General features: G+C 50.0%; 1 protein-coding gene across 2 annotated transcripts in view; it reads right to left on the bottom strand.

Annotated features, from left to right (window-relative positions):
- Window positions 1-24,454, bottom strand: part of MARCH2 (membrane associated ring-CH-type finger 2) — a 30,027-nt gene extending 5,573 nt beyond the window's left edge. The window contains exons 1-4 of one of the 2 annotated variants that reach the window (XM_017839683.1): window positions 23,503-24,454; window positions 22,270-22,427; window positions 14,114-14,333; window positions 10,462-10,657 (exon numbers count right to left, since the gene is read on the bottom strand). In XM_017839683.1, coding sequence (XP_017695172.1) covers window positions 10,462-10,657; window positions 14,114-14,289 — 372 coding nt within the window. In that variant the 5' untranslated portion in view covers window positions 14,290-14,333; window positions 22,270-22,427; window positions 23,503-24,454. Of the gene's footprint in view, window positions 1-10,461; window positions 10,658-14,113; window positions 14,334-22,269 lie in introns of both variants that reach the window. The other variant, XM_017839682.1, reaches the window with a different exon arrangement.
- Window positions 24,455-24,769: the final 315 nt, after the last annotated feature.

Genomic DNA, 24,769 nt, shown 5'->3' with positions numbered 1-24,769 from the left:
GCTCCAGACCCTTCCCCAGCTCCGTTCCCTTCTCTGGATACACTCAACATCCTTCTTGTTGTGAGGGGCCAAAAACTGACCCCAGGATTTGAGGTGGGGCCTCAGCAGTGCCAGCAAAGGAGGACAGTCACTGCCCTGGTCCTGCTGGACACACTACTGCTGGTACAAGCCAAGTGCCACTGACATTCTTGGGCACACCTGCCTCCTGTCTAGCCATTGTCAAAAGCAGCACTCCCAGGTCCTTCTCCACCAGAGAGCCTTCAGAGCAGGCAGAACAGGTTTGGACAGGAGCTGGGAGAAGGGACACAGACCTGCAGGTCCCCCTCTCATGGCTCTGCAGAGGAGATTAGTGCCACGAGCTGTGTGGGGATGATAAGGACACACAGCCTGAGCAGCCCCGAGCAGAGAGGGGGGACAGCAGCTCATGGCACGTCCTTGGCAGCCCCAGCAGCTGAACCTGGCCACATGCCCAGCTCTCCCCACTCCAACCAAGACAGAGCTGCCCAGTGACCCAGCACTGGGTGAACACCAAATCACCCTGACTGGACAAATGTCCCTCCAGCAGCAAGCCCAGAGCACCTCGTCCCCTGGAACAGGACATCCGGGGGCACTTTTGACCCTTGTACAGTAAGAAGCTCAGGGACTGAAGGCAGATAGGTATTTTACTGCATCTTAATTCTATTTATATTCCTTGTGACCCTTGAAACTCCTTCCTCCTCCCCAAGATGGGAGCCAAATATGTAAAGGCAGGAAGCAAATTAATTTCCTTTTGTAGTAGTTGATTTACTTTGCCAATATGCACTGACCCAATAAAAAAAAAAAAAAAAAGAGCGCAATAAGCCACCCTAAGGGCACAAAGTTTCTGGCACAGGAGCACATTAGTGCACACAGGACTTCAAATAAAGCTTGCAAACAATCCATAAAGTGGTCAGGCAGATTAAACAATTTTTGTAGGGAAAACTATCAAGTAAACATGGGAAGGCAACAAAAGCACAACTTGGTCTTCTTCCAGCAGTTTCCATGCTGCAATCATGTCTGAGACTGAAGGGAAGGAGGCAGAGCTGGCTGCTTGCTGCCCACCTGGGCTACGAGCTGGGTTCCAGAGCCTGCTGGAAACAAATTCTCTCTACTTGGGTGACGAGAAGTTATTCTGGGTACAACTGTATTTCTTTGTCCTCTAGCATGACCCTGAGGCTTTCCCAGATGGTGGGATCAGCAGAGTTGTGTAAGGGAGCTCATTTCTGGGAGCCACAGCAGGGCTATGTGATGATGAGAAGCTGACCTGTGGGTGCTGCAGTGCCCATGAACTTTGGGTGAGCCCAGTGATGGGAGGCAGAAAAAAGCACCAGGACATAATCAGCTCCTCTGAAGACAAGAGCAGAGCTCAAAGCATATCAGAGCAGTCTCCCAGCCAGTCCATCTCAGCACCTGCATGTCTTGGGGCAGGGCTGCATTCTGCCCCTTGGGACCTGTGGGAATGGATGGAGGAGGGACTCTCCCAGCAGCACTCAGCACCCTGCAGTCTCTCTGGGGGGTTATAAAAGGGTGTTTTAAAAATTAGCTTCCACTGATTTTTACAGCTGACTTACCTCCTGTGGCTAAATGTCCATGGCCATGAGCTGTCAGCCCCTGCCTCACACCACACTGCCTGCAGCACTCCTGTGGGACCACAGGGACCAGGAGTCTCAGCCAGCACGTGCTCAGGTCTCTCCCAGCCTTGCTCTGGTGAGCACCAGTCAGGACCAGCATGACCTGCCTACCTCACCAGCTGACCCTGCCACAGAGTCCCCCAGTGCTTCACAGGGAAGGTATGATGCAAGCCACAGCAAGACATGAGAATTTGGATGCATGACAAAACATCCCACGTCCTTTCTGCCCACCAAACAGTTACCCTGTGGCTGCTCAGGTGCCTGTTGGTTTTCCTTCTGCTGCTGAGCTGGTGCCTGGCTATACAGGCCAGAAAAAAACAAATGACCTCGACTCACAGCAGCACTATTAGCCCTGTCCTTGCCCTGAGAAACATGCTGAGCCAAAAAATACAGCTTCAGACGAGAGACTGTCACATTCCTTCTCTAGGCCTGCACCAAACCTCCTTGCAGGCCACCAAGCTCCACAGGTAGTCCCAGCAGGATGGTCCTATTTCCTTTACCAAGATGGGAAAGAATGTTTTCTGACAGAGTACCCAGAGTTCAGAAAGGCAAAATTCAGAAATGCCTCCAGCCCTGCAAGCAGGGCAGTTAAATGCTGCAAAGTGCCCCTCCTCACCCCCCTTTCCCCAGCCACCTGCCATGGATGCTCTGCAAACCTCCACAAGCCAAATCTCTCCTTGTACAGGCATGAAAACCTTCCCAGTGCCCCCAGCCGGCCCCAGCTGCTGGGAAGCACAGGGCACAAGGACAGCAAGAGCTGCAGGAGCACTAGAAGTGGTGGACAGGAGAGGAATCTATCCAAGCAGCACCACAGGTCACTGGGACACTTTTCCTACAGAGCAGCAGGTGCTTCCATGGTCAGTGTGACCAGGGGAGATGTCACACCACGACCTGTGCAAACACAGGACCACAGCACTGCACCCACTGGTCCTCTGGATCATCACAGCACAGACAGGGCTGGACAAAGTGGTGAAGATGGACACACAAGGAAGACACTAGTGCTGGTAAGTGCCAAAAGCAGGTGGATGAAGTTCCCATTTCGGCCCCAAAGAGGCCACTGCAGTTTGCAGAGCAGTGCCAAGGGGATCTTGTGCTGGATCTGAGAGGAGCATCTCCAGACAGCAAACTCAAGCAAAGAGAGAAAGGAAAAGATTAGAGGAGTGGGAGTCAGCTGGAACCAAGAGGGGTTTGTTTTTCACCAGATCCAGGGGTCTAACAGAGGCTTGCACTGAGCAAGGAGAGAGCTGGGCTGGGGAAGGGCAGAGGAGCACAGATGGGACAACAAGTGCAGTGAGTCCAGCACGAGAGTTCGAGGAAAGCAAAGGGAAAAGTCTGTCTGTGAGGAAGATAAGGCTGGAGGAAGGGTGGGGGAGAGCTTACATCACAGCTCAGTTCTCTGAACTGGAGGGGGGGCAGCGAGAGCTGCACTGGGCACTGTGCCCGAGCCAAAACTTCTCTCCCTAACCACATAAACAGGAGTAACATCACAAATCCTGCCTGCAGACCTCCCTTTGCATGCACTGGGGACGTTCCCACAGCAACTCCCACACCCACAGAGGTGCAGGAGACTCAGGAGATGGAGCAGGACTGCACGTGGCAGACCCATGGGAGGTGTCCCCTGCTCCAGAGTGACCCACACAGCCAAGCAAACACCTCAGAGGATTTAAAACACATTTTGTTGCAGGTGACATTGTGTTTGGAAGTTGCACTTTCCTTAAGAGACAAAAAAAAAAAAAATCCACTACATAAAATATCCAGTTTAAATGAACCAAAAGTATTGGCAATCACTGAAAAGGAAGCATCTTTAATCCAAATTGCACAATAAACCCAAAGGAAAACAGTAGGAGCAAAAAACTGTCAGGCTTCTGCACAGCACAGCTGCACCCTTGGAAGGAGGAGCTGTTTTGAGGAGGCAAAGGGACATGCAGGGATCACTAAAGCTGCCATTTTTAAATAAAGCTGTTAACACACACAGTGCTGGAAAACACCAGCCCTGAAGACATGGAAGCAGAATTTTCTTGGAATTCCATCACAAGACTTGCTTGCAAGGACAGAAATATGGGAACAAACGGTGTGGTTGGACTCCTCCAGTAATGCCTGGTTCACCTGAGAAATCTGTTTTTGGAATTAGTGAGTTGTCTTAAATGAGTTTTGCTTTAGCAAAGGCATTAAACACTGAGAGAAGCATTATGAACAAGTGCTGCATTACACTCATTAGCTTTCACCACCAGGATATGTTGACTTCCAACATCCCAGCAGTTTTGGCAAAGCCAGAGCCTTGGCCTTGGCAGCAGCAGTTCGTGCCCACTCTCAGAGCAGAGACCTGTAACCCCTTGGTTCCTCTCCCTGGTATTTACACAATGTGTGGAAAAAATACATCCTTCCTCTGGAATATGGACTGACCTTTGCTGGGACTAAAGAGCTGCTGCCTGAGCTGCCAGCCTGGGACATTCCTGCAGGGGCCTGGGCTGCTCAGGACCCAACCACCCCACCCCAGAGCTGTGCCCAGATGATGGGCAGTGATGGCCAACAGAGATGGGAAACCAAAGCTGGCTCACAGCATGGGCAGATGGCCCCAGACAGGAGCCTCTGGGCTGTGGAAGTGGTGTTTCTCTTCAGCCCCACTCAGAGGGGACAAAATTAACAACAGGTTAAAGCTTTAAACACTTTATAAGTGGTTAATGAACTGAAGAGAGAAACGAGAGGGTTTTGCTACAGCAGAACACACAAAACAAGGTGGTCATGGACAGGAAATATTTTTGCTGGTAAGCTGGGAAAGCAAAAATGGGCAGGAGTGGGCTCAGGTGCCCCAGTACAGACTGAGCCACGTGCCCACCTCCCTCTGTGGGCAAAGGGCTGCAGCCAGGGAGAAGGCCAGGAGCTGTGCAGAAGGGCTGATGGCTGTAGGAACAGTCACAGTGTCACCCTTGGTAATGCTGTCTGGAAATACACAATGCATCAAACAGAGTCCCGAGCACTTCCATCCATGTAGCTCTGCCTGAAATCCCAGAGGACAAAGTGTCTTCAGTGGGGAGAGCACTTTGTAAGAGAAAACAGGTTTGTGATGGATTTTGCCACAGACCAAAGAGAAGAGTTCACGTGGAAGGGAGAACACTAAAAGAGGGGGGGTGGGTGAATATTTTGACTCCTACACAAGCTGCTGTAACAGCACTCACCTTGGTTCTCCCAGTGCCAGGAGGAACCAGGCTCCTCCAGACAAATTGTCACATCCTAACTTAAGTTTCTAAGAAGGCAACAATTAAATGATCACAAGAGGTGTTTCCTTCTCTCCCTACAGGACTCTAAAGAACAAGGTTTGGCTGAGACCAATTTAAGGCATGAAACATTAGGGCAAATAAACCCAACCCTGCCTAGAGAACTGTGTGCCCACCTGTAGCCTGGGAGAAAGAGCTGTCCAAGCTGCAGCAATCTTTTACATCCAAAGACCTGTGCTCCTCCTTCTGCCATGGTCTGGACAGCAAATGTTCCTGGAAGAGGAGCAGCAACCAGGCATTTTCTGTGCTTGATGTTATTAGAACAAAGAGGAAACTGCCTGCTCCAGGAAAGCTGTGTGTGCTGCAACTTAAATATCGACTGCTGAAGTCTTCCAGGGAACACAGAAAGTATCTTGCACTTTTTGACTGTGCCAGCCCTGCTGGCTAGAGTGTCATGGAGTCAGATCCCTTCCCTGTGAACATATGGATTCACATTAAACCAACATCCATGTAGGAAAATCAAGTACTGGAAATCCATCCCTCTCCAAGGCTTGGTCATCTTGTTCTCTGCTGGGGACATGCTCCTCTCTCAAGAGCCCCAGTCCACAACCCTCTTGTGCTGGAGACCACTTCAGAGCTGAGCAGAAGCCCTCTGTCCTCTCACAGCACAGGTAGCATCCTGCTCCTCTCTAACTCTCCTCTCTAACTCTCTAACTCTCCCCAGACTGGAAATGCAGGACAGGGCAGAGCAAACAGCAAGAGCTGCTTTCTCCTGTGAGGTCCAACACCAGCAGGTCACCGAGTTCTCTCCACCCAGAGCTGCAGGGGTCCAAAACATGCCCCTAAAAAGCGCTCAGCCCATCGATCTCACAACCCAACAGTTTACAAAAGCATTTCATGGGTTTGGTTTTTTTTTCGTTTTCGACCCATTTCTTAGTTAAAAATTAACTGAAATAGGCTGAACTGCAGGAGATATTTCCCCCACACCCATGGGCCAGCCTGTGGCTGCCAGAGCTGGCTCTGGGCTCAGACAAGTACCCCACTCCTGGTTCAGAGGTCAGGCACACTGGCAGCCAACACTGTTACTATTTTTACATTGAAAAAACCACAACACAAATAAATGGCTGCTTAAAGGAAACAAAATTACGATTCTATTAAGAAATTATCTTTAATCCATGCTGGACAAGGCTGACACCTTCCCTCCCTTAAGGAGGCTGCAAAATTAAATTAACGTTTGTGAAGTGCTTGGATGTCATAGCAATAAGTAGCCCAGAGAAGCCTGTGGGAAATGAATAGTTTGGTCTTGGTGAGCAGGGACACAAGAGTACACAGTGGGATAAACAAAATTAGCTAGTGAGCATCTCTCACCCATGCACTGCTCCTGGAAAACACAGCCTGTGACCATGAAGAGCACACTGTAGTGCAGATATACCAGAGGCCTGAAGTAAAAACTAAGGCAATTTTGGTCATGGCGTTTCCTGACTTCCAAGAAATCAGGAAGCTTACACAGAAGCACTTCAGCTTGACAATGGAGCTTCCCCCCAGCTCTCACCAAAACATCTCTGCCAGTCCACAGTCAGCCTCAGCCCCTCTCCTTCTGAAGGCTCCTCAAAGGCACATGGACAGCGCCAGTTCTCCAGGGGGCTGATGGTCCCTTCCCAGGGATCAGCTCTGCTGACCAGTGACTGCTGCAGCCACTACAAGCAGCTCTAACTCTCTCCAGACTGGAAATGCAGGACAGGGCAGAGCAAACAGCAAGAGCTGCTTTCTCCTGTGAGGCCCAACACCAGCAGGTCACCGAGTTCTCTTGTGGCCAGGTGACAGCAAAAGAGAGCTAGGATGCTTGGACAGTCTGTCACACCTGGGACAAACCCTTTCATCAACACCACTGCCATAAAGCAAGCTCCTGCATCGTTCCCAGTCCAAGTCTCCATCCCATTTTTCCTCTGCTCCTAACTTCTATTCTGGCTTCCCAGCTTTACTTGGTGAGCAGTGGATTTTTATCAGCACACTCACCATGAGCATCACTTCCCCCAAAGTTTCAAAACACTCCCCACCCCTCCCCACAGCCAAGGGGCAGAGACCTTCCCAGATAAGGCAGCTGAGGGAACCGTGACATTTTTAAATGACTAAGCAGTGTCCTTCCCCGGCCCTCTTCTCAGAAACAGATGAACAACTTGGGGATGACACTTCCCAAAAGTATTTGGTGAAGAGCGGCAGCCCGCTCTGGTGTGGGGATGAGATTGCACCAGACTGCAGGCAGGATATTAATGGAAAGCATCAGCCAGCTGGCCAAGGGGTTATCAGCTCCTTCCCAAGGGCAGAGCCGCCCCTGCCAGCGGGCACTTCCCAAAACAGTCACACTGTCAACTGAGCTCCCAGGGAACAAAGCCCCACAAACCTCATGGGGTGAAGCACACTCACTGTCACTGCCTCTGACCAGCACAGATTGCAGCGGTGCAGGAGCTCGGAGTGGCTGTAATAACTCCCAAGGAAAATGAGAAACTAAACTCCAGGACACTTTCCCCGCACTCCAGGGAAGGATCAGAGGTTTTATAGCATGGTGGAAGTAATGCAACAAAACCAGGCAGTCTTTCCAGCCATTTTGCTCTAGCAGGAGCCCTCCTGTGCTGTTGTACAGCACCCAGCACACCTGAGTGCTGCAGCCACAGCACACACTGCTCAGCACGGCTGGTGCCAGACCCACAGCACTCCATCATGTGGTGGAAAGCACTGCTGGCCCCTAGGAAAGGGCACGAGCAGGCTGCCACCATGGGATATATTAAACCAGGTTATAAGCTGCTGGTCAAGCCAGGGAAAACCTTACTGGTGGCAAGGGAACTGCTCTGGGGCTGCACGATGATGGTGAGCTGCATGTTGGGCTCTGCTCTGCGGGAGGGATCACTCTCACCAGCTCCCTGGTAACTTTTCATCAGGGACTTACCAGGCTCCAAGCTCAGAAGGCACTGACAGCACTTTAGGAAAGGTGGCAGACACCACAACAGGGCAGATCATCCCCTTCACTGTGCTCACAGACAGTCCCCAAACACCACAAGTAACAAATCACTCGTATCCCAAAGCCTTTGCCAGCTGGCAGTAATGGCTCGAGGGGTCTATTCCTCTCTGAAAACACAGTGGCAGTTCTCCTGCGTTTGAGGGTCATTAAATGCTGCCCACCCCTCACCTCTCAGCACTCACAGACTCCTTGCTGGTTACCACACCCCTACAGGCTCCAGTCCAGAGGGACTTTTCAAAAATTTCAACAGCAATTAAAATTTGGTTGTCCTGGGCTGCCCACTTGTCCATCCTGGAGTACAGACAAGTCAGTGCACAGAGGAGCCATGACTTCCCTGTCCCACTCTCCCAGCAAGCTCCTCATCCCTGCTGGAGGGAGGTGTCACAGGAGAAACTCCTCCAATACACGCTGGCTGTTGAGCTGGTATTCAAGTGTGCAGTTTTCTAAGCCTATACTTGTTACAAGGTGCTACAGCATCTGTGAGCGATGGCTAAAGGCACTCCCACGTGCTTGTTTCTGGGCAGGAATACTTTACCAGCTCCTAAGCCAAAACATCTGAGACTTGCACTCATAACTTGGCCCGTGGAAGCCCCAGCAAGCTCACTGTCCCTGGGCTTGCCTGCAGCAGGTCCTCAAAGCCAAGACACAGCCCTTCCCAAATGTTTTAAAACAGTGTTTTGCAACCTCTGAAACCATTTGAGAGACACTGGTCAAAGAGCCATTTTATATGTTTCAGCAGCTGGGAGAGAAGCAGTAACACCCTGACAGCAGTAACCACCAAGGTTTACAAATTGCTTTGCTGGATACATGGTTTGGGTTAGCACTGTAGGCTAAAGCCTTCTCCTGTCTGGGGCTGTCAAGTCAATGGCAGTCAGCTGTAAGTTAAACAGTCACTAAAACTTAATATCAGTTTTGCAAACTGAAGCTTGAATGCTTCCCCAGTTGGGCTTTTTTGTTGTGGGCTTTTTTCCCCCCAAGGCTCGCTGGGAGGAGATGGGAGGGTGAGGAGAGCTGGGGACTGTTAAAAGAAGGAGGGGACAGGTATTGTTTCCAGAGGGAGGTGGGAAGAGAAAGGAAGTAACATCTAGAATGTGAATAGAGACGGGAAAAGCAGATTAGAATTCCAGTTCTGACTCAGTTTTGATCTAACTGATGGAGCAAGGGGAAAGAGAGAGTGGGCAAGAGCAGTCACTACTACAGAGCAGTCACTACTACAAACCTGAATTAACCCCTGCCCCACCACACACACTTTGGTGGCAGTCACCAACAAACCTCCAACAGCTGACAAATAGCAGAAGCCTGTTAAGAATCAGCTCCCAGACCTCCCACTCCTCCCACTGCTGATGGCTGCAGGACTGGGGGGCTCCCAAAACTGATAACTGTAAATGCCCAGTGCAGACTGGTGCTTCTCTGAGGTCTCACACTGCATTGAAGGAACACCCCAGAGAAGCCAGCAGCACACTGACACTGAGAGAGCCTGCCTGCAGGCCCACAGGCACTGAATGGGAACTGAACAGGGTGCAAGGGCTGCAGGACCTTGCTTTGATCTTCCAGGCCGGACTTCAGGTGCCACCAACACCCTCCTACATGGTCCTGCAGCACTGCCTGGAACAGGAGATATAAAACAGCATCTGCTCACCTGCCAACACAGCTCACACAATTTCAGACACATTAAACCTTCTTCTGAAACAAACCTTACAACTCACTGGTTAACTTATTCCCCTTTGGGGATGTACACTTGAACTGAGATCAGACAACAGCCTGGTCCAAGCTGCCTTTGTTCCCCATATGTAAAGACCTTCATTACAGGCAGCTGCTACAAACTTTGGGGGTCAAAGGAAGTCTGGAAGGTGAGCACACCTAAACAGGGGAATGATCAGGGCCTTGTAACAAAAAAAACCCCCAAGCTACCAGCCAGAGCCTGGGTTGTACATTGCAACTCTGGAAGGCTGATGGACCCATCAGGATCCTGGTCTCCCTACAGTCAGTGCAAAGAGGAACACAAGGACCAGCTGAGCCACGTCCTGCTTTCTCCTTCCACAGGGAGGAGCACAGAGCAGCAGGAAGGAGCAAGGCCCAAAGGCTTTGAAGCACACACCAATATTAGCCAAGGGAAGACAAGTATTTACAAAGAGTATCAGCAATCACATCACCTCACTTTTCAGAACAGAACATGACAAGGAAGGCACATGCAAGAGAGCTGTGCTAATGCAACACTGTGACATAAGATTAAAACTAGGAGGGGAAAAAAAGACTATTTATGAGTCAGTCGTGTGGTGACACTGGCATTTCGATGCTCAGACATTAAAGCACAGCCACAAGCACGGTGCTTGTGCAGCCCTGCACCCTGCCAGCATGGGGAGGTCACGGGCAAGAGCTGCTCCAAACATCACTACTGCACGTTGGCAACTACATCTCTCGGTCTGACAAGAGACTTCATCTCTCCAAACAGATTCTTCATCCTGAGTGCTAAAGTACTGCGAGGAGGAGGAGACAGCAGGAACCACAAGGACAGTAGGGCAATCAGTCATTTTCTCTCAAATGATACGGAAATAAAAGTGAAGCAGGAAGAAAGTGGTACCTCTGTCAAAGGTCTTGGTCTTCTCTCTACAACAAATTCTGTGTGGCAGAGCTCACAGTAACTTGTGTTGGAGGAGGATAACCATTTTTCCAGGCAGCTCTTGTGCACGGTGCCCAGTGTTCCTGTGCAGTCACACGGGGAAAGCAGTCCCTCCCCATTTCCACCTTCATGACAGATTCGACAGATGGGACCATCACTGAAGAGGCAGAACAAGAGACAAACAGAATGAAATCATGGTCAGAGCAGGCAGAACGACACAGCTGTAGTGTCTGGTCCCACCAGGCTCCAGAAAGGCACATGCACAGCAAGCAGCATGTGGCAGAGCACACCAGGAGCCTGCTGCAGCAAGAAACCAGTCTCAGGGGAACATGGGGGTGCCCAGGACATTTTAGGTCAGTTAAATCAGGAAGCCCTGTTGATGAGCACCACAACACCCAAGAAAGCTGGCACATCAGCCTGGCCAGCTCTGCTGGCACAGAATCCACTGCAGCACACGTCCCACAGCCTCCAGCTCTGCTCACAGTGGGCAGGGGCTGACACCAGACCCAACACTAAGCCTGAAAGCACTGATACAAAATCAGAAGACCACAGCAAAGCCAGATGATCCACAGTAGCCACAGCCACCTGCAGCCACTCCAGAGTGGCAATCAGTCACATTTATGAGATCACCTACCCACGCTTGGCCCACCTCTGCTCTGCACCCTGGGCTGACAGGAACTGGGTAAGGAACAGCACTATCTAAAGACCCAACTACACTGACCCTGGAAGCTCAGCTCTCCAAGGACACAACATATTTCACAGCAGGCAGCCACTCAAACTAATCTCTCAGCATACAAACCCTCTGCCCATCACAGCACAGGAACTGCCCGGCGTCCCATGGGCACCTCTCCACAGGCCACCAACCACTCAGCCTCCCAGTGGCTGCAGAAATGCCTTGGTGCTTCAGCAACAACCCCTTCTCACCCCTCCTTGGCCACAAGTTTCAAACAAATATCTTTGATCTGCTCTCTTGGGAACTCAGAGAACCAGAGATGCTTATCAAGAGAAGTATCAAACACATTCGGAGACACTTCCCTGCAGGAGGCCTGTGCTGCTCATGGCACTCGAACCACCCATCAGTTCCCAAGATGTTCCTCACACCTTCAGCTGGCACCACTGACTGTGGATGATTAGTGCTACACCTTCCACTACACCAGGTTGCTTAAAAGTCCCAGCCAACGAGGCCTGGAACACCGACAGGGATGGGGCATCCCAAGGCACAGGTTTCTCAGCAGCTTTTTGCCAGCCCTGTGATGAAGATGTTTTGGGCTCCCTGGGAAGCCTCAAATGGCTCTAGACACCAAAGTTCTCTGTTCTCAGCAGTTCAGTACAACTCTTTACCCACCACTGATATCATTTAGGAAGAAAATGTTCCCTGGACCGTGGGAACCAGGCACTCATAGTATGTTTCTTTCACACAACTGTTCTCTTACATCTGTATCTGCCCAGATTTGTGGGTGGGAGAGAGGCTGAGAAAGGAACATCTTTATTTCTTGAAATCCAGGTGAACAATATCAGCTATCACCTTTTTCCATGTATAGCTGCCAGAACAAAAGCCACACTGAGCTCATCTCACAGTTCACACTCCACTATTCTGACTTCAAAAGCCCCCCACCTGACTGCAGAAGTTTGAGGGATTGCTACACAACAGTAAGAGCAAGCACTTAGCAACCTTCAAAAGCAGCAGGGCCACTTCCATTAGTTTGCACAGAAAGCAAGAGTGAGACATGGAAGCATGGTTCAAGGAAAAGGAGCACACTGGGGGAAAAGGTTGGTGGGACATGAAGGAAAGGGAAGAGCCAGCAATGAAGTGCACATCAGCTCGCTAAGGGAAAAGCAAGACTCCTGTCTTGGTGCACCACAGGACATCTCTACCACTTCTAATGTTTAGGAGCTTTCAACCCAGTTGGATCTTTACTTAGAGCTGTGAAGCAATGTACACCCACAGCACCATCCCCTTCTCTGTTAAACATCACTGGTGAACCACCAACCACGTCCTCTCCTCCTTTTCACATCCCTTTTATTTAGGGCACTTCCTCAGCCAGGACAATCCCTACAACACGAGTCTGGGGAGGTGGTGGGAACTCCATCCTCGGAGATCCTGGAAACTGCATCGGAAAAGGCTCTGAGCATTCTTTCTCTGAAAGGAGCCTGGACCAGATGTCCTATGGAATTGCCTTCCAATTTGAATTATTTGATGATTCTGTAACATTTATTGCCATAAAGTGCTGTACCAGAACCACCAAAGTGCAGCCTGCACACAGAGCCTTAGTGACAGGGACAGACAACCCCTCCGAGCCTCCAATGCTCTCACGCTCTGTTATTTCCTAAGAAAAGCATCTGTAAGATATTTCATCTGTTCTGTTCCTGTTTGAGAAGCTTCGTATTTCCAGCACATTAATATAACCCATAAACAATCCAGAACGAAAAAATTTGCTGACAGTGGTGTGAAAAAAACCTCTTTATCAGACTTCATTTTCCTTCCTTCCTATCCGGAGGGGGTGGGGGCCCCGTCACCCTCCCACACGATGCACTCTCAGAAGTTTTCCAGCAGGCTGTAGAGACCATATCACTAACCCAACATTCCAGTGTAGCCAGAGTGCTCCCAGCTTCTCTGTGCTAAGTGCTGGTGACAAGGAAGGGACTGAAACCCACTATCACCAAAAGGAACAAACTGATCTCCACACAGACACATCAGGAATCCTGTCGGGGTCTTTTAACCTGTGTTCCCAGGCAGTTTTCCCACACAAGCATTACACCTCCACAAGTTCTAAGGGTTTAAAGAACTTCTTGCACAGCCTGTCTGCTGCCAGAGAGCAAGCCCAGTTCCCCTCACATTTTCACTGGCCTGCTCCAGGTTTGCTGGATGCAGCAGTTATGTTTGCCTCCACTCTCATCCAGCTTCCCTGCAGTCACCACTTTCACACCTCATCAACTTCTGGCCAAATTAATTGAAAAAAAATAACAGCTGTTCAGACAGGATTTGTGAACATGAATGTGACAGTCCTCACTAGCTGGACTGAACAATACTGCCAAGTGTCCTCTGCTCTGGAAGCTGCTCAAAATACATGACAAGAAGTCACATCAGGAGGCGTCTAAACCAGTGAAGCTGCCACGTGTTCCCTGTAGCAACAGCTACAGTTCCTGCAGTTCCTGCAACACAAACACCCTCCCGTCCCTGGGGTTGTACAACAACACCACATCTTTACTCTGTGGACTTTCCTGGAGCAGGGGCTGTGCTCCACTTCCAGCCTTTCAGTCTTCTCCATGAACAGCCACGCTGCCCTGCGAGCACAGCACCACCTTCACTGCTGTCCTGTGAGGACATGGCAGTGGCACACAGCGAGAGGCCACCCGGGCCACCCCCACCCAGAGCAGCCACAGCTCTGGGGCTTCAGTGAACACACAACTCCCAGTCCACCAGCACTCGGGGCTGCGTGAGCTCCACACGGAGCACAGGCCAGGGAAGCGTCCGGCTCACTCAGAGTTGGCCCCCTCAACAAACTCCTCCACAAAACAAGACTTTGCTGCCTCCCTCTACCCCTAGAGCCACCAAAAGAGGGGAAGAGCCCAGCCATGGCCACGCCAAGCCCTGTCCCTGCAGCAGCCTCACCTCTGGGCGCCCAGCGCCTTGATGACGGTGGAGAGGAGCCGCCCGTCCTTGGCGGTGACCTGGGTGATGTACTGAGGGCGCCCGATGTCCGAGTCCTCCACCGACTTGGAGAGGGCAGCGCTGCCCGGGCAGTCGCACAGGGACCCGGGGAGGTGGCAGCAGTCGCCCGTCGTCATGGCAGCTCCGGGCCCCTCTGTCCCGGGACCGGCACCGGGGAGACCTGCGGGAACGGCACCACGGTCAGAGCCAGCACCCTGCAGAGCCCGGCCCCTCACCACCCTCCTCGGGCTGGCAGCACCCCGGGGCCCCAACAGCCACGGGGGGGCTTGTGAGCCTTCTGTCCCCTTTAATAGGCTTTGTGAGGCTGCCTTACCATAAAATTAAGACTCCAAATGTTCCACTTACATAACTTAACGATCGGAATTGCAAATTTACCTTTCTCGGAGAGAATTCCTGGCACCCACCCTTCAACCTGATGAAGCCTTTCAAACCAAATGTGCCAACGCAGAGGTGGGGAAGGCAACCAGAAGCCCCATGAGCCTGTGCTGTTCTGGCTAGAGCTGTCCTGAAAACTTATATTCATGCTCTCTGTAAACGCAGCAAAGTTTCACCCGGACAGGCACCCGAACCCATTCGCGTGGCTCGGTTCAGGGAGGCCCTTCTCAGCTGCATCCAGGAGCTTTCTGAGCACTTGAAAGTCCACCCAAGCCCAAAGGGCTCCCCCAACTCATCTCTGATTTTCCTTTTTTTAGATTTCTTTACAGAAATGCACACATTCCCACATTCCCTGCGGTCCGTCCCAACAGTGAATGTGTGGGCCTGAGCCTCCCAAAAGCACTGAAAGTGCTCCCCGGGCTCTCTGGGAAGGAAGGGCAGCAGGCCAGCTTGTCCCCTTTCCCTTTCAACTGCTCAGACCAACCACGACTTTTACAAGAGCCCCATGCAAACAGCAAAGCACACCAGTGTGGTTTTGGCACTTCTGTGATTTACCCAGCAAAGAGAACGCACGGATCAAACAGCAAATGCAAGAATCAGGAAGAAGGTGCAGAGAAAAGCCCAACACAGCAAACCAGGAGCTGGCTGTGACGAGCCACATGTGGACAGGAGAGCTCTCTGCCTTTGAGGGAAGGCAGCAGCTCGCCCAAGCTGCCAGCAACAGCAGAGTTCCTCCCTGGCAGGGGATACCTCACCCCCAAAGACAGGAATGCTCTGCAGATTCAGAAAAATCCCTTTTTCTCCAATTGTCTTTAGCCTGGTCCCTGAGAGGCAGCTGTGCAGAAATAAAGGGCTGGGGTTACAGTGAGTCACAAGCTGAACACAAGCCAACAACATCGTGCTGCTGGTAAAACCAAAATCCCTGTGTCTGTAAACAGGGCTGCCTTATGTAAGGCAGGCACAGTAATCCCTGTGCGCCAGCACTGCTGGGATCAGAGCTGGAATGCTGTCTCATCCTGGTGGCTGGATTTCAAGAAAGAAATAAATCCACAAAAGAAGTTCAAATGAAAGTAATGAAAAGGATAAAAGGTCTGCGGGGGGGGGGGAAGCCTGAAATAAAATAACTCCAATTCCAAAGAAGAAATATGAAAATAATTAAGTTTGTTAAATTCAGGAGGGGGGGAATCTGCAGTCTCTGTCTCCTGGAGGTAGGAGCAGGCAAACAAACCTTCACCATCCCATCCAAGGAAAGGGTCTTTTGTTTAGAGATGTCTGTGCACAACAGCAGTCACACGTTCCCATGAAACTACAGTTTTGTCAGGTTTAACTAAGCCAAAATCAAACTAAAATAGCTAAAGAAAATAAGGGCTTCTTCCTGGTTGGAGGCTTGGCCACACTACAGAAGAAGAAAACAAAAAGCCAATACAAGAATGTGACCCCTGCAGCCCTGAACACACTGACTTGGGTAAGCACAAGGGTTTTTTCCCGTCTTGGAAATCAAGAAACTCTCACACAACCAAGGCCTTCATCCGTCAGGATGGCTTCCTTCATGTACACATGTTCAAGAGGGAGAGAGCCCTTCAGTGGTGTCTCAGCACCAGATGCCAACTTTGGTAGCATCCCCTCATTTTGCAGAATATTTTCTAATTTCTAATAGAAGACTTTCTAATTTCTTTATTAAAGCTGCTCTAGATAACTATCTGTAATCCTTCCTCTGCACCTGAACAGGAATAAGCTTGAGCTTGTGGGCAGGTCAATCCCCATCCAAACAAATGTGAATCTTTTCATCAACCTAAAAATTAACTTCCCAGATTCAGCCTCTCTCTCCACCTGTGCAAAGAGCACACAGGGTTAGAGCCACTCTTCTTATTGCTCTCCTCTTAAAAAAAAAAAGGCTACAAACACCCCAACTTTAAGGAGCAAAAACCAAGATGACAAATGCTGTTGGAATGACTTAAGTCAGCTGCTCTACAAGTTAAGGAGTTATTTCAATTTTAACAACCTCTTACTGACTCAGGCATGAAAGGATATATGTTTTTAATAAAAAGGTCTGTTCCGTTTGTTCGGCCAAAACGTTGTTTATTTCTAAGTGCAGAGGAAAAAGGGCCATTTTGCGTATTGGAATAAAACTGCCCTCGCTGCCTGTGTCCTGGGAGTATTTACACTGAGGCTCTTTGTGCTCCACATCTGACAGACACAGGCAGCCCCATGGCCTTGCCCTGGCAGCCCTGCTCAGGCTGGAAGGGAATGGCCACCCTGCCTTTCTTCAGCAAACACACGGGTTTCTGTTACAGGTTATTTGGCTTTTCCTCGTTGGGAGAACCTGAAGTCACTGCTCTAATACCTGACTCACACCACTCAGTGAATACAAAGGAAAAGCAGCAGGATTTTCATGGATGCAGTTAGAGAAGAAGTAACTGAAATCCAGAGATGACATCTGCAGTGCACTCGGGTTCTGGTTCCATCCCCAGCGGAACAGGAACCACAGTGTACAGCCAAGCCAGGCCCCAGCCTGGCTCCCTGAAGGATCAGCTCATCAACACACAGCCTTCCCTCACAGCTGTCAGCAGCTCATCCAACCCAAACCCAACGTTCACAGAATCGTTCAGGCTGGAAAAGCCCCCTCAGATCACCACCTCCAACTGTTCCCCAGCACTGCCAAGGCCACCACTAACCCGTGTCCCCAGGTGCCACATCCACACATCTTTGGAATCCCTCAAGAGATGGCAACTCCACCACTGCCCTGGGCAGCCTGTGCCAGTGCCTGACCACCCTTCCTATGAAGAAATTTTTTCAACCTAAACTTCCCCAGCAGAGCTTGAGATCATTTCCTCTCATCCTGTCACTCGTTAACGGGGAGAAGTTACTGATCCCCACCTGGCTGCACCCTCCTTTCAGGGAGTTTTAGACAGCAAGAAGGTCCCCCCTGAGCCTCCTTTTCTGAATCCCCCAGCTCCCTCAGCCACCCCTCTTCATGCTTGTGCTCCAGACCTTTCTCAAGCTCCATTTACAGCAGAAATGCCAAAATCCTGGGGAGAGAAACAAGATCCAAACAGCTGGTTTGAACCACACACTGTTTTTTTCTAAGCACCTGGGATTTCTGAGCCCATTCTTTCGGGATACATTTTTTTTCACATAAAAAAAAAAAAAGCCTTCAAGACACTAGGTTTATTATCAGTATCTCCTCTGCTGCCACAGTTAGACATGATCAAATAAATCGGAAGTCTCTTCTCAGCAACATTTTGTATCCTCAGCTTCCGAGCAGACCCAGGATATAAAGGGCTGAGTTTGTAAATATTACTCCAACTGAAGAAAAACAAACCCCGTTTGTGGAAAGTTGGCTCAGAAAGGAAGGAGTTCTGCACCAGGACTCCAAAACTCAAACACGTGCAGCGAAATGAGCCAGTTCCTCAAAGAGCAGCTCGTGCTCCATCGCTGCTCCAAGGCAGACCAGGGTGCTGCTGTGGGATCCTGCTCCATGGCTTACCTGGACCAGGCCAGCAAGAGATTCCCCCTCATCAGTCCTCAGGCATTGCAACAACATATATAACCCAGTTTGTATCATCCAAAGGGCAACAGGGGGGCAAAACTCACTCAAAAGACTGCAGAGGTCAGGTTGGACCAGTGCCCTCCATCCAGGAGGAACTGGAACTCCATCCCCAGCGGGAACAAGCAGGAGTCAAGGAGCTAAAGGGTCCCCCAGCTCTGTTCTCCGTATTTAGACTTTGCAGATGGATAAAACAGTTATTTCTCCCATACAGGGAAACCACAGCAGACCAGATGAACACCTGGATCAAAGCCACAATGGGAGAAGCACAGTCAAGGTGGGAAAGACAACAGGGAAGGCTGCAGTCAGTCAGTGGCAGCAGTGGGGAAGGTGCAGGTCGTGGTTCTGCTGCTCCTCACAGCCTGTCCAATGATGAATATCCCAACCAGTGTAAAGCCCTGGAGCAATTCTGAGGCTCTGACTGGATCCAGAGCAAACTGGAACTAGAACCAGCTCCACCTTCTCCGGGTGCAGTGTGCACACCTCAGCTCCTGAGCAGACCGGCTCCCCCGGACACCTCCACCAAGAAAAACACCCAAGGCACCACCCGAGTCTGTTCCTGAGCAACCCATTTCCCTGATTACTGTAACCAAGGTCTGGCACCTCACCAAGGGTGCCACATCAGAGATAAACAAGTTGTGTTGCCAACGTAACCCACCCATCTGTACACAAGGACTTTTTTTTTTTTTTAATTTATCTCGTGACCCACTGACTGATTGCAGATCAGCGCTCCGACTGCTGCTCACGTGAGCTGATGTTTGATCCCGGGTGCAAGGCCACCCAGCCTGCTTTCCAAAGCCCTTTTAGCCAATTTGGGCACACGGACACTGAGTCTTCTCATCATATGACCCTGCAAATGTCACCAGCAAACCGAAGGTTTTCAGGTGCTAAAGGGCATTTCCAAACATCAGTGCTTTCCTTTTCACCCCAAAAACTGCATTACCCAAACCCTGAGCCCTACAACCATCTGAACACATCTTGAGGGAGACAAAAAGAATTGCTTTCTCCACACATCTAAGCACCTGCTCCCACACACCCTGTCTCACCCAGCTAATGCACATTACACACCTGAGACACTGCCACCAGAGATACAAGAGTGGGATGCTACGAGTGGCCTGAAGTGCTCCCTGCTACTGTTGAAAGGCTGCATAAGTGGATTAATTTAAAGAAAACAAAACAACAACAAACAACTAAAAAACCCCAAGAACCCATCCCAAATTGCTGCAGGGCTTTGTTTTCAGTTTTGTTTGCTTAAATACACTCTCTTGCTGAGAGTTGAAAACCACAGCATTATTTTCTTCTTTATAAAAGTACACAATTTTATATATCAGCTGACTCCTCGAAGTTACCCTGCAGGTCTGCTGTGGAACACCTTAAAAGTACCCAGAAAGCCAGCACAGGATCTGCCCACACTTGACCCATCAGCAACTCACCCACTGCCCAGGGCTCGTGAAGAAATCTTGTCAGTCCTGTGCTCAGAAGACACCTGAACAAACAGTCCTAAAGTCAGGGTGCAAGGAGCCCTGTTCAGTGAGAAAAGTGAGACAGCATTTTATGGCATATCACCCAACACTTAAAATAAGACCCGATGCCATACAACAGCTTCTAAAGCATTTTAAAATTTGGTAAACAGCACACAGGAAAGCATTTCACTCCCCAGCAGCTCCTCAGTTTCCTGCCCTGCCTGCAACATTTGGTTGGCCATTGCAGCTAAAGGAGGTGCTGTAAAAACTTCAGCCTTAACTTGCACTTCAGACAGTGCCAGCAGAGCAGTGCTGTGGATCAGAGAGCCCCTGACCATGGGTTCAAAACAAAACAAAGCCCAAAAAAGCACGAGAACAAAATATTCAAAGGACAACATTCGGGGAGCTTGTGAACCTTCTGATAAAGCTTCACACCAGGAACCTCCTCCCACACCTTTAACAGCCAAAGCTCAGGGCTGAGAGAGGTGAAGCCCCACTGCACCCACAGAGCCTCCCCTGCCTCACCCCTGGGGCTGAGTTTACAATGCCCATAACATGCTCCCAGTCTAACCCTGTAGCACCCAGGAGGAGGTCACAGGCTTCGAGGATGCAGCGTTTTTGGACTCCTGCATTTGTACATGGCCATGGCCAGTGACCTGGCCCAGCTGCCCCTCCACTGCTCCAGTGACACAACTCAGCACCAGCCTTCACTCACTGGCTGCTGCTGGGGACAAACAATCACAACTTCTCTGTACCAATCCACTATCTAGGCATATTCTAGAAGCTCTCTGAGTCTTGGTTATTATTATGGTCTGATGGCAAATGGGTTTGTTTTCGAGACACAGACGAAGAGACAGTCTTCCATTTTTTTCCAAAGAGACACAGTGCCAGGATCTGACTGCTGTTCCCCATTGGCAAAAAAACACTGCAGCAAGTCTTGGTGATCAATAACTTGTTTTCCAAAGCCTGCATCCATGCACATCCCTCCTCTCCAAAACTCAGCCTATTGGATCAACATCTGCAGTAGCTTCACTTCATCTCCACATCTTGCAGCACTGGGAAACTATGGGTTGGCAAAGATCCAGCAGGAGGGAACCCTGATTTTCAAACAAGATCATAGGGATGGGTCTTGTGTGGGCACAGCAGAGCTGTGACACAACAGGGCTCCTATCACCCCTGAGTTTGGGGTACCTATCATGGTGTTCACTCCACTGTTTTTCAACCCAGTTTTCTTCTAGAAGATTGTTGCCTAACATATAACAAAGTTACTCAATATTCAAAAAGAAGCAGGTTCAAACTCACATGCTCAGAAAAAAAAATCAGTATAAAAAGGAGAAGCCTAAAGGATGATTTTTTTTCTTGCTGTGCTTGGGGAAGATCAGGCTGTGCATTACAGCTGGAATGCCAAAATGAACAAAGTTATCTCAGATCTTCCAAGGCTCTTTATCTGCCACAAGGCCGTATGAAAGGAAAGTTTACTGCACTTTAATTACCAACATCTGGAAATCCGAATTGCAACACTAGAAGAAAATTCTTTGCAGAGGGTATCTCCAAACAAAATTCAGCCCTGTGAATACAAGTTCCATGAGGAAACAACCGAAAACCAGCTGGGACGTGAGAAACACCTGCGGCTCCTCTGAGGATTTCAAAAGTCATCAGCTTTTAGAGGTGAATAGCAGCACAACTCACCACATAATCCAACTACACAGACCCAGCACCCACCTCCCTCTGCATTTTATCACTCTCTTTCTGAAGGGAAAGAAAGATGCATTAGTAAGGTTTGAAAGTTTTATTGAAATCATGAATCAGGGAGGGGGGTGGAATGAGTTATCATGCCCACCAAGCACTGCTTGCAGGGTGCTACCCATCAGTGGGGACAACAGCCAGCCCAGCAGACACAAGCACATCCCTGCCCTGCTGGAGGCACCAGAGCCACGTGGCCTCTCACATCTTACACCCACGTCCTCTACCAAAACACCAGCAGCACAAAGACACTTCTGCTTCCCAGCGCTGTCACTTCAGCGAGCTCCTCTCTAAAGGGAGGCAGCCTCTGCAGCAAGGCCAGAGCTCCCCAGTCCTGCCCAGTCACTTGCCAGGCAGTTTCAGTTTAGTCAGAAGAAATGGATTTTCCAGCTCTGGGCAATCCATCAGGAAACAGAACTTTAGTGCAGCAGTTCCACATGCACCAGATCGAGACTGCAGCGCCCACACAGCGCTGGACCCATCGGTCCCTCGGAGGGCACGACCCAGGAGGATGCAAAATGTTATTTCAGGATCAGGAATCCCATGTCAGAAAGAACTTGCATTTTCCTCATTGTTTTCCTCCTGGGTTGTACAAATAACAACACTGCTTGGAGAAAAACTGGAGCTGGAACAAACGGCCAGCACGCAGCAGCCCTGCTCACTGACTGCTCAGAGCAACCACCCCTCGACACCAGGCAGCACACTCAGCTCCCAACAGGCATCTGATCTGGAGTTTAACTTGACTATTTCTATTTTTCAACCTAGCTATATCACAGATCTCTTCAGCACACCCACACTTCAAGGAGTTTTCCAGCAAAGGCAGCACCAAAGGCAGCTGTGACCCATCATGCCACTGTGGAGAGCTCTAAAGTGGGCACCAGCTGAGAGCACTGCCATGGTCAGCCAAAGAGGAGATTTCACTGATCCCAGCCAAGTGCACCACTGTCTCCCTTCTGCCCACTCCTTACCACTACAAGTTCCCTCCTCAATCCTTAAGTGAAACTCCACAACTGGTATCCAGGCTGCAACACTCCAGTTCAGTTTGCAACGTTTTGCTTAGGCTGCATTTCTACTTCTTCTGGACACAGGCCTTGACTGATTTGTCTGCAGGGAAGTACAAGAAAAACTGGGAGGAAATAAATTAAGAACAGTCTGGAATTGTAGTTTTCCCTCCCACCACTCTCAAATCTAACCCCAAGCAGCTTTCAGCTGAAACACGACTAAGGCTCTCAAAGCTTTAAAGGAATCAGTGTTAAAGTCAAGACTGCATGAGCTTGGTGCATTCCCCTTTTCGCAGAGAAATGCTTTAGATAGTAGGTTTGATTTGTTTGTACTTATATTTGCCAAGCCAATGCTGCTTCTTGCCCCTTGTTCCCTCTTTTTGGGAACAGGAGGGGAACGTTTCCTTCAGTCTATCACTGGTTTCATGACAGCTGATTAAAACTGCAAGAGCAGCTACAGTGTGTCTGTCCTTGAGGTTAACCACACATAATCATCTCGGGCTCTATCAGGAATTGAAAAGTTTAGTCATAATTGCTACATAAAACTTGGAAGAAAACTTACAAATGCCTATTTTAATTGAAAACGGGGACAAACGAGATTCCAAACTGTAACACTGCTCGCCTGAGAGAGGCCTGGGTCAAGGAAGGCATTTACACAGCTGATGGGTAGGAAGAGCTGCAGGTCAGGGCAGCTCCTGTCAGGCTGCTCCCTTCACTGGAGGACACACAGGGATCAGTCCCTGCCTTCAGGACTCTACTGTTCTGCACTTCACCACCTGTGCTTAGGGCTCTCCCACCCTGTAACTGCACAGTGGGAGAGGCTCATTCCACACCCAGGAAAGGTGCACAAATCCGTAAGAAGCGACTTCTCTACTTTTGCCAGGCAGGACAAGCACCTGAGTGCTCTCCCAAAGCACCTCTCCCAGCAGGGCTGTGTTGCTGCTGTGATGGTGATGACTTGGAGCTGACCTGGTGTAATTACAGCAAACATGGCACAAAGAGCACGACAGCACCTCCTGGGGAATGGGAGCTGCAGTTGGAGCTGGGGAGAGACCCAGCCAGGCCTGGGGAGGTGCTGCTCTCGTGCATGACATGAACTGTCTTGGTAAGCCACAAACTGTGCCTTAGCACAGATTAATCTGTTGTTTTTACCACTGGAGAAACCTACTGTACACGAACTTCACGGAGACACTCGCCTACCCTTCACACTGGTGTGGTGCTGTGCTTGTTTCCTTCACAGAAACGTGCCCCATGGCCTGTCCTGGACCTCACAGACACCGTGTGCTCAGGGGTCACTCACTGAGATGTGCTCAGGGTGCTTCCACGGGGACAAGCGCCAGCAACCGAGACCGTTCCTCTCTCGTGGGAAGGGTGTGAGCTAAGGGCAGGCAGAAGCAAAAGTTAACCAGAGTAAACTGGACTGTGAGGGAGAAGAGACACACCAGTTCAAACTTTAATCTGCAGGGGGAAAAAAAAAACAGTTTGGAAACGGAAACTCTGCGATCTCCAAATATCCGAAGCTGAGTCAAAGTCAAGAGGGGAAAAAATAAACTCATTCTGTAGTTTATAGTTGAGGATGCCTGATTCCTCCCTTCATCTTCTAAGAAAAGTTCCTGTGTTTGTTAGTGTGAGAAGCCAGGATGTTTTAAACAACAATTATTTTTTGCTCCAAAATGCACATTTTACTTTGTGCCTCTGCCTGCAGAACTACGACAGAGTCACATCCTGAGGACCTCAGGACTAACAGAGTCAGGGCACACACCCAGCCTCAGCTTGCCCAGCTTGTGCTGGATGCATTTTATCTTGATTTTGGTCATGCCGTTCCAAAAAAACTGTACTAACTTCCTCCCAGGGAAAGATCATGTCCGACACTTGCTTGATGCAGGCCAGCATCAATCACCCAGAAGGGGAAAGGCCCTCTCCCAGCACCCATGGAGGCAAGAACTCTGTCGGAAGCTGCTCACAGTCAGTACATTGTAGTCCTGCTCATCTGCATGGCCCCCTTGGCGTCCGGTGCGGGGTGACCTCACCCTGCAGCCTCCTGCAATCCACAGCCAAAAAAAAAGGAGCAGTCAAACACATCCAAAACAAGGAACATTAGTTCCAATGTCTTTTTTTTTTTTTCCTGTTTTCACTTAAAAGACTGCCAGTGGTGCTAATTAGCTAACCACGCACAGACAGCCCCAGATTCACAGCTGGCATTCAGTGCCCACGGAACACACATTAGGCTCTCACTTGGCTCCTTCCTGTGCCACCTGGTCTGCCCCTGGCAAAGTTAAGACTTCCTTACTGGTGCAGGCTGCCCGAAACACTCCCCAGCACGTGCTTGGGGGTAGTTAGACCTTGTGTCCTCCACTGGAGTTATTAAATTCACTGTCACAGTGCACGTGACAAAGCGATTTCAGAGTCCCAGCTCCTTTCCCTTCAAGCTCGTTCCCGAGGGGTGACACACCATCACAGCCTCAAA

The sequence above is a fragment of the Lepidothrix coronata genome, unplaced genomic scaffold (genome assembly GCF_001604755.1).
Source record: "Lepidothrix coronata isolate B3197 unplaced genomic scaffold, Lepidothrix_coronata-1.0 Scaffold453, whole genome shotgun sequence".
NCBI classification, from domain to species: domain Eukaryota; kingdom Metazoa; phylum Chordata; class Aves; order Passeriformes; family Pipridae; genus Lepidothrix; species Lepidothrix coronata.
This window is presented reverse-complemented; position numbering and strand designations above follow the sequence as displayed.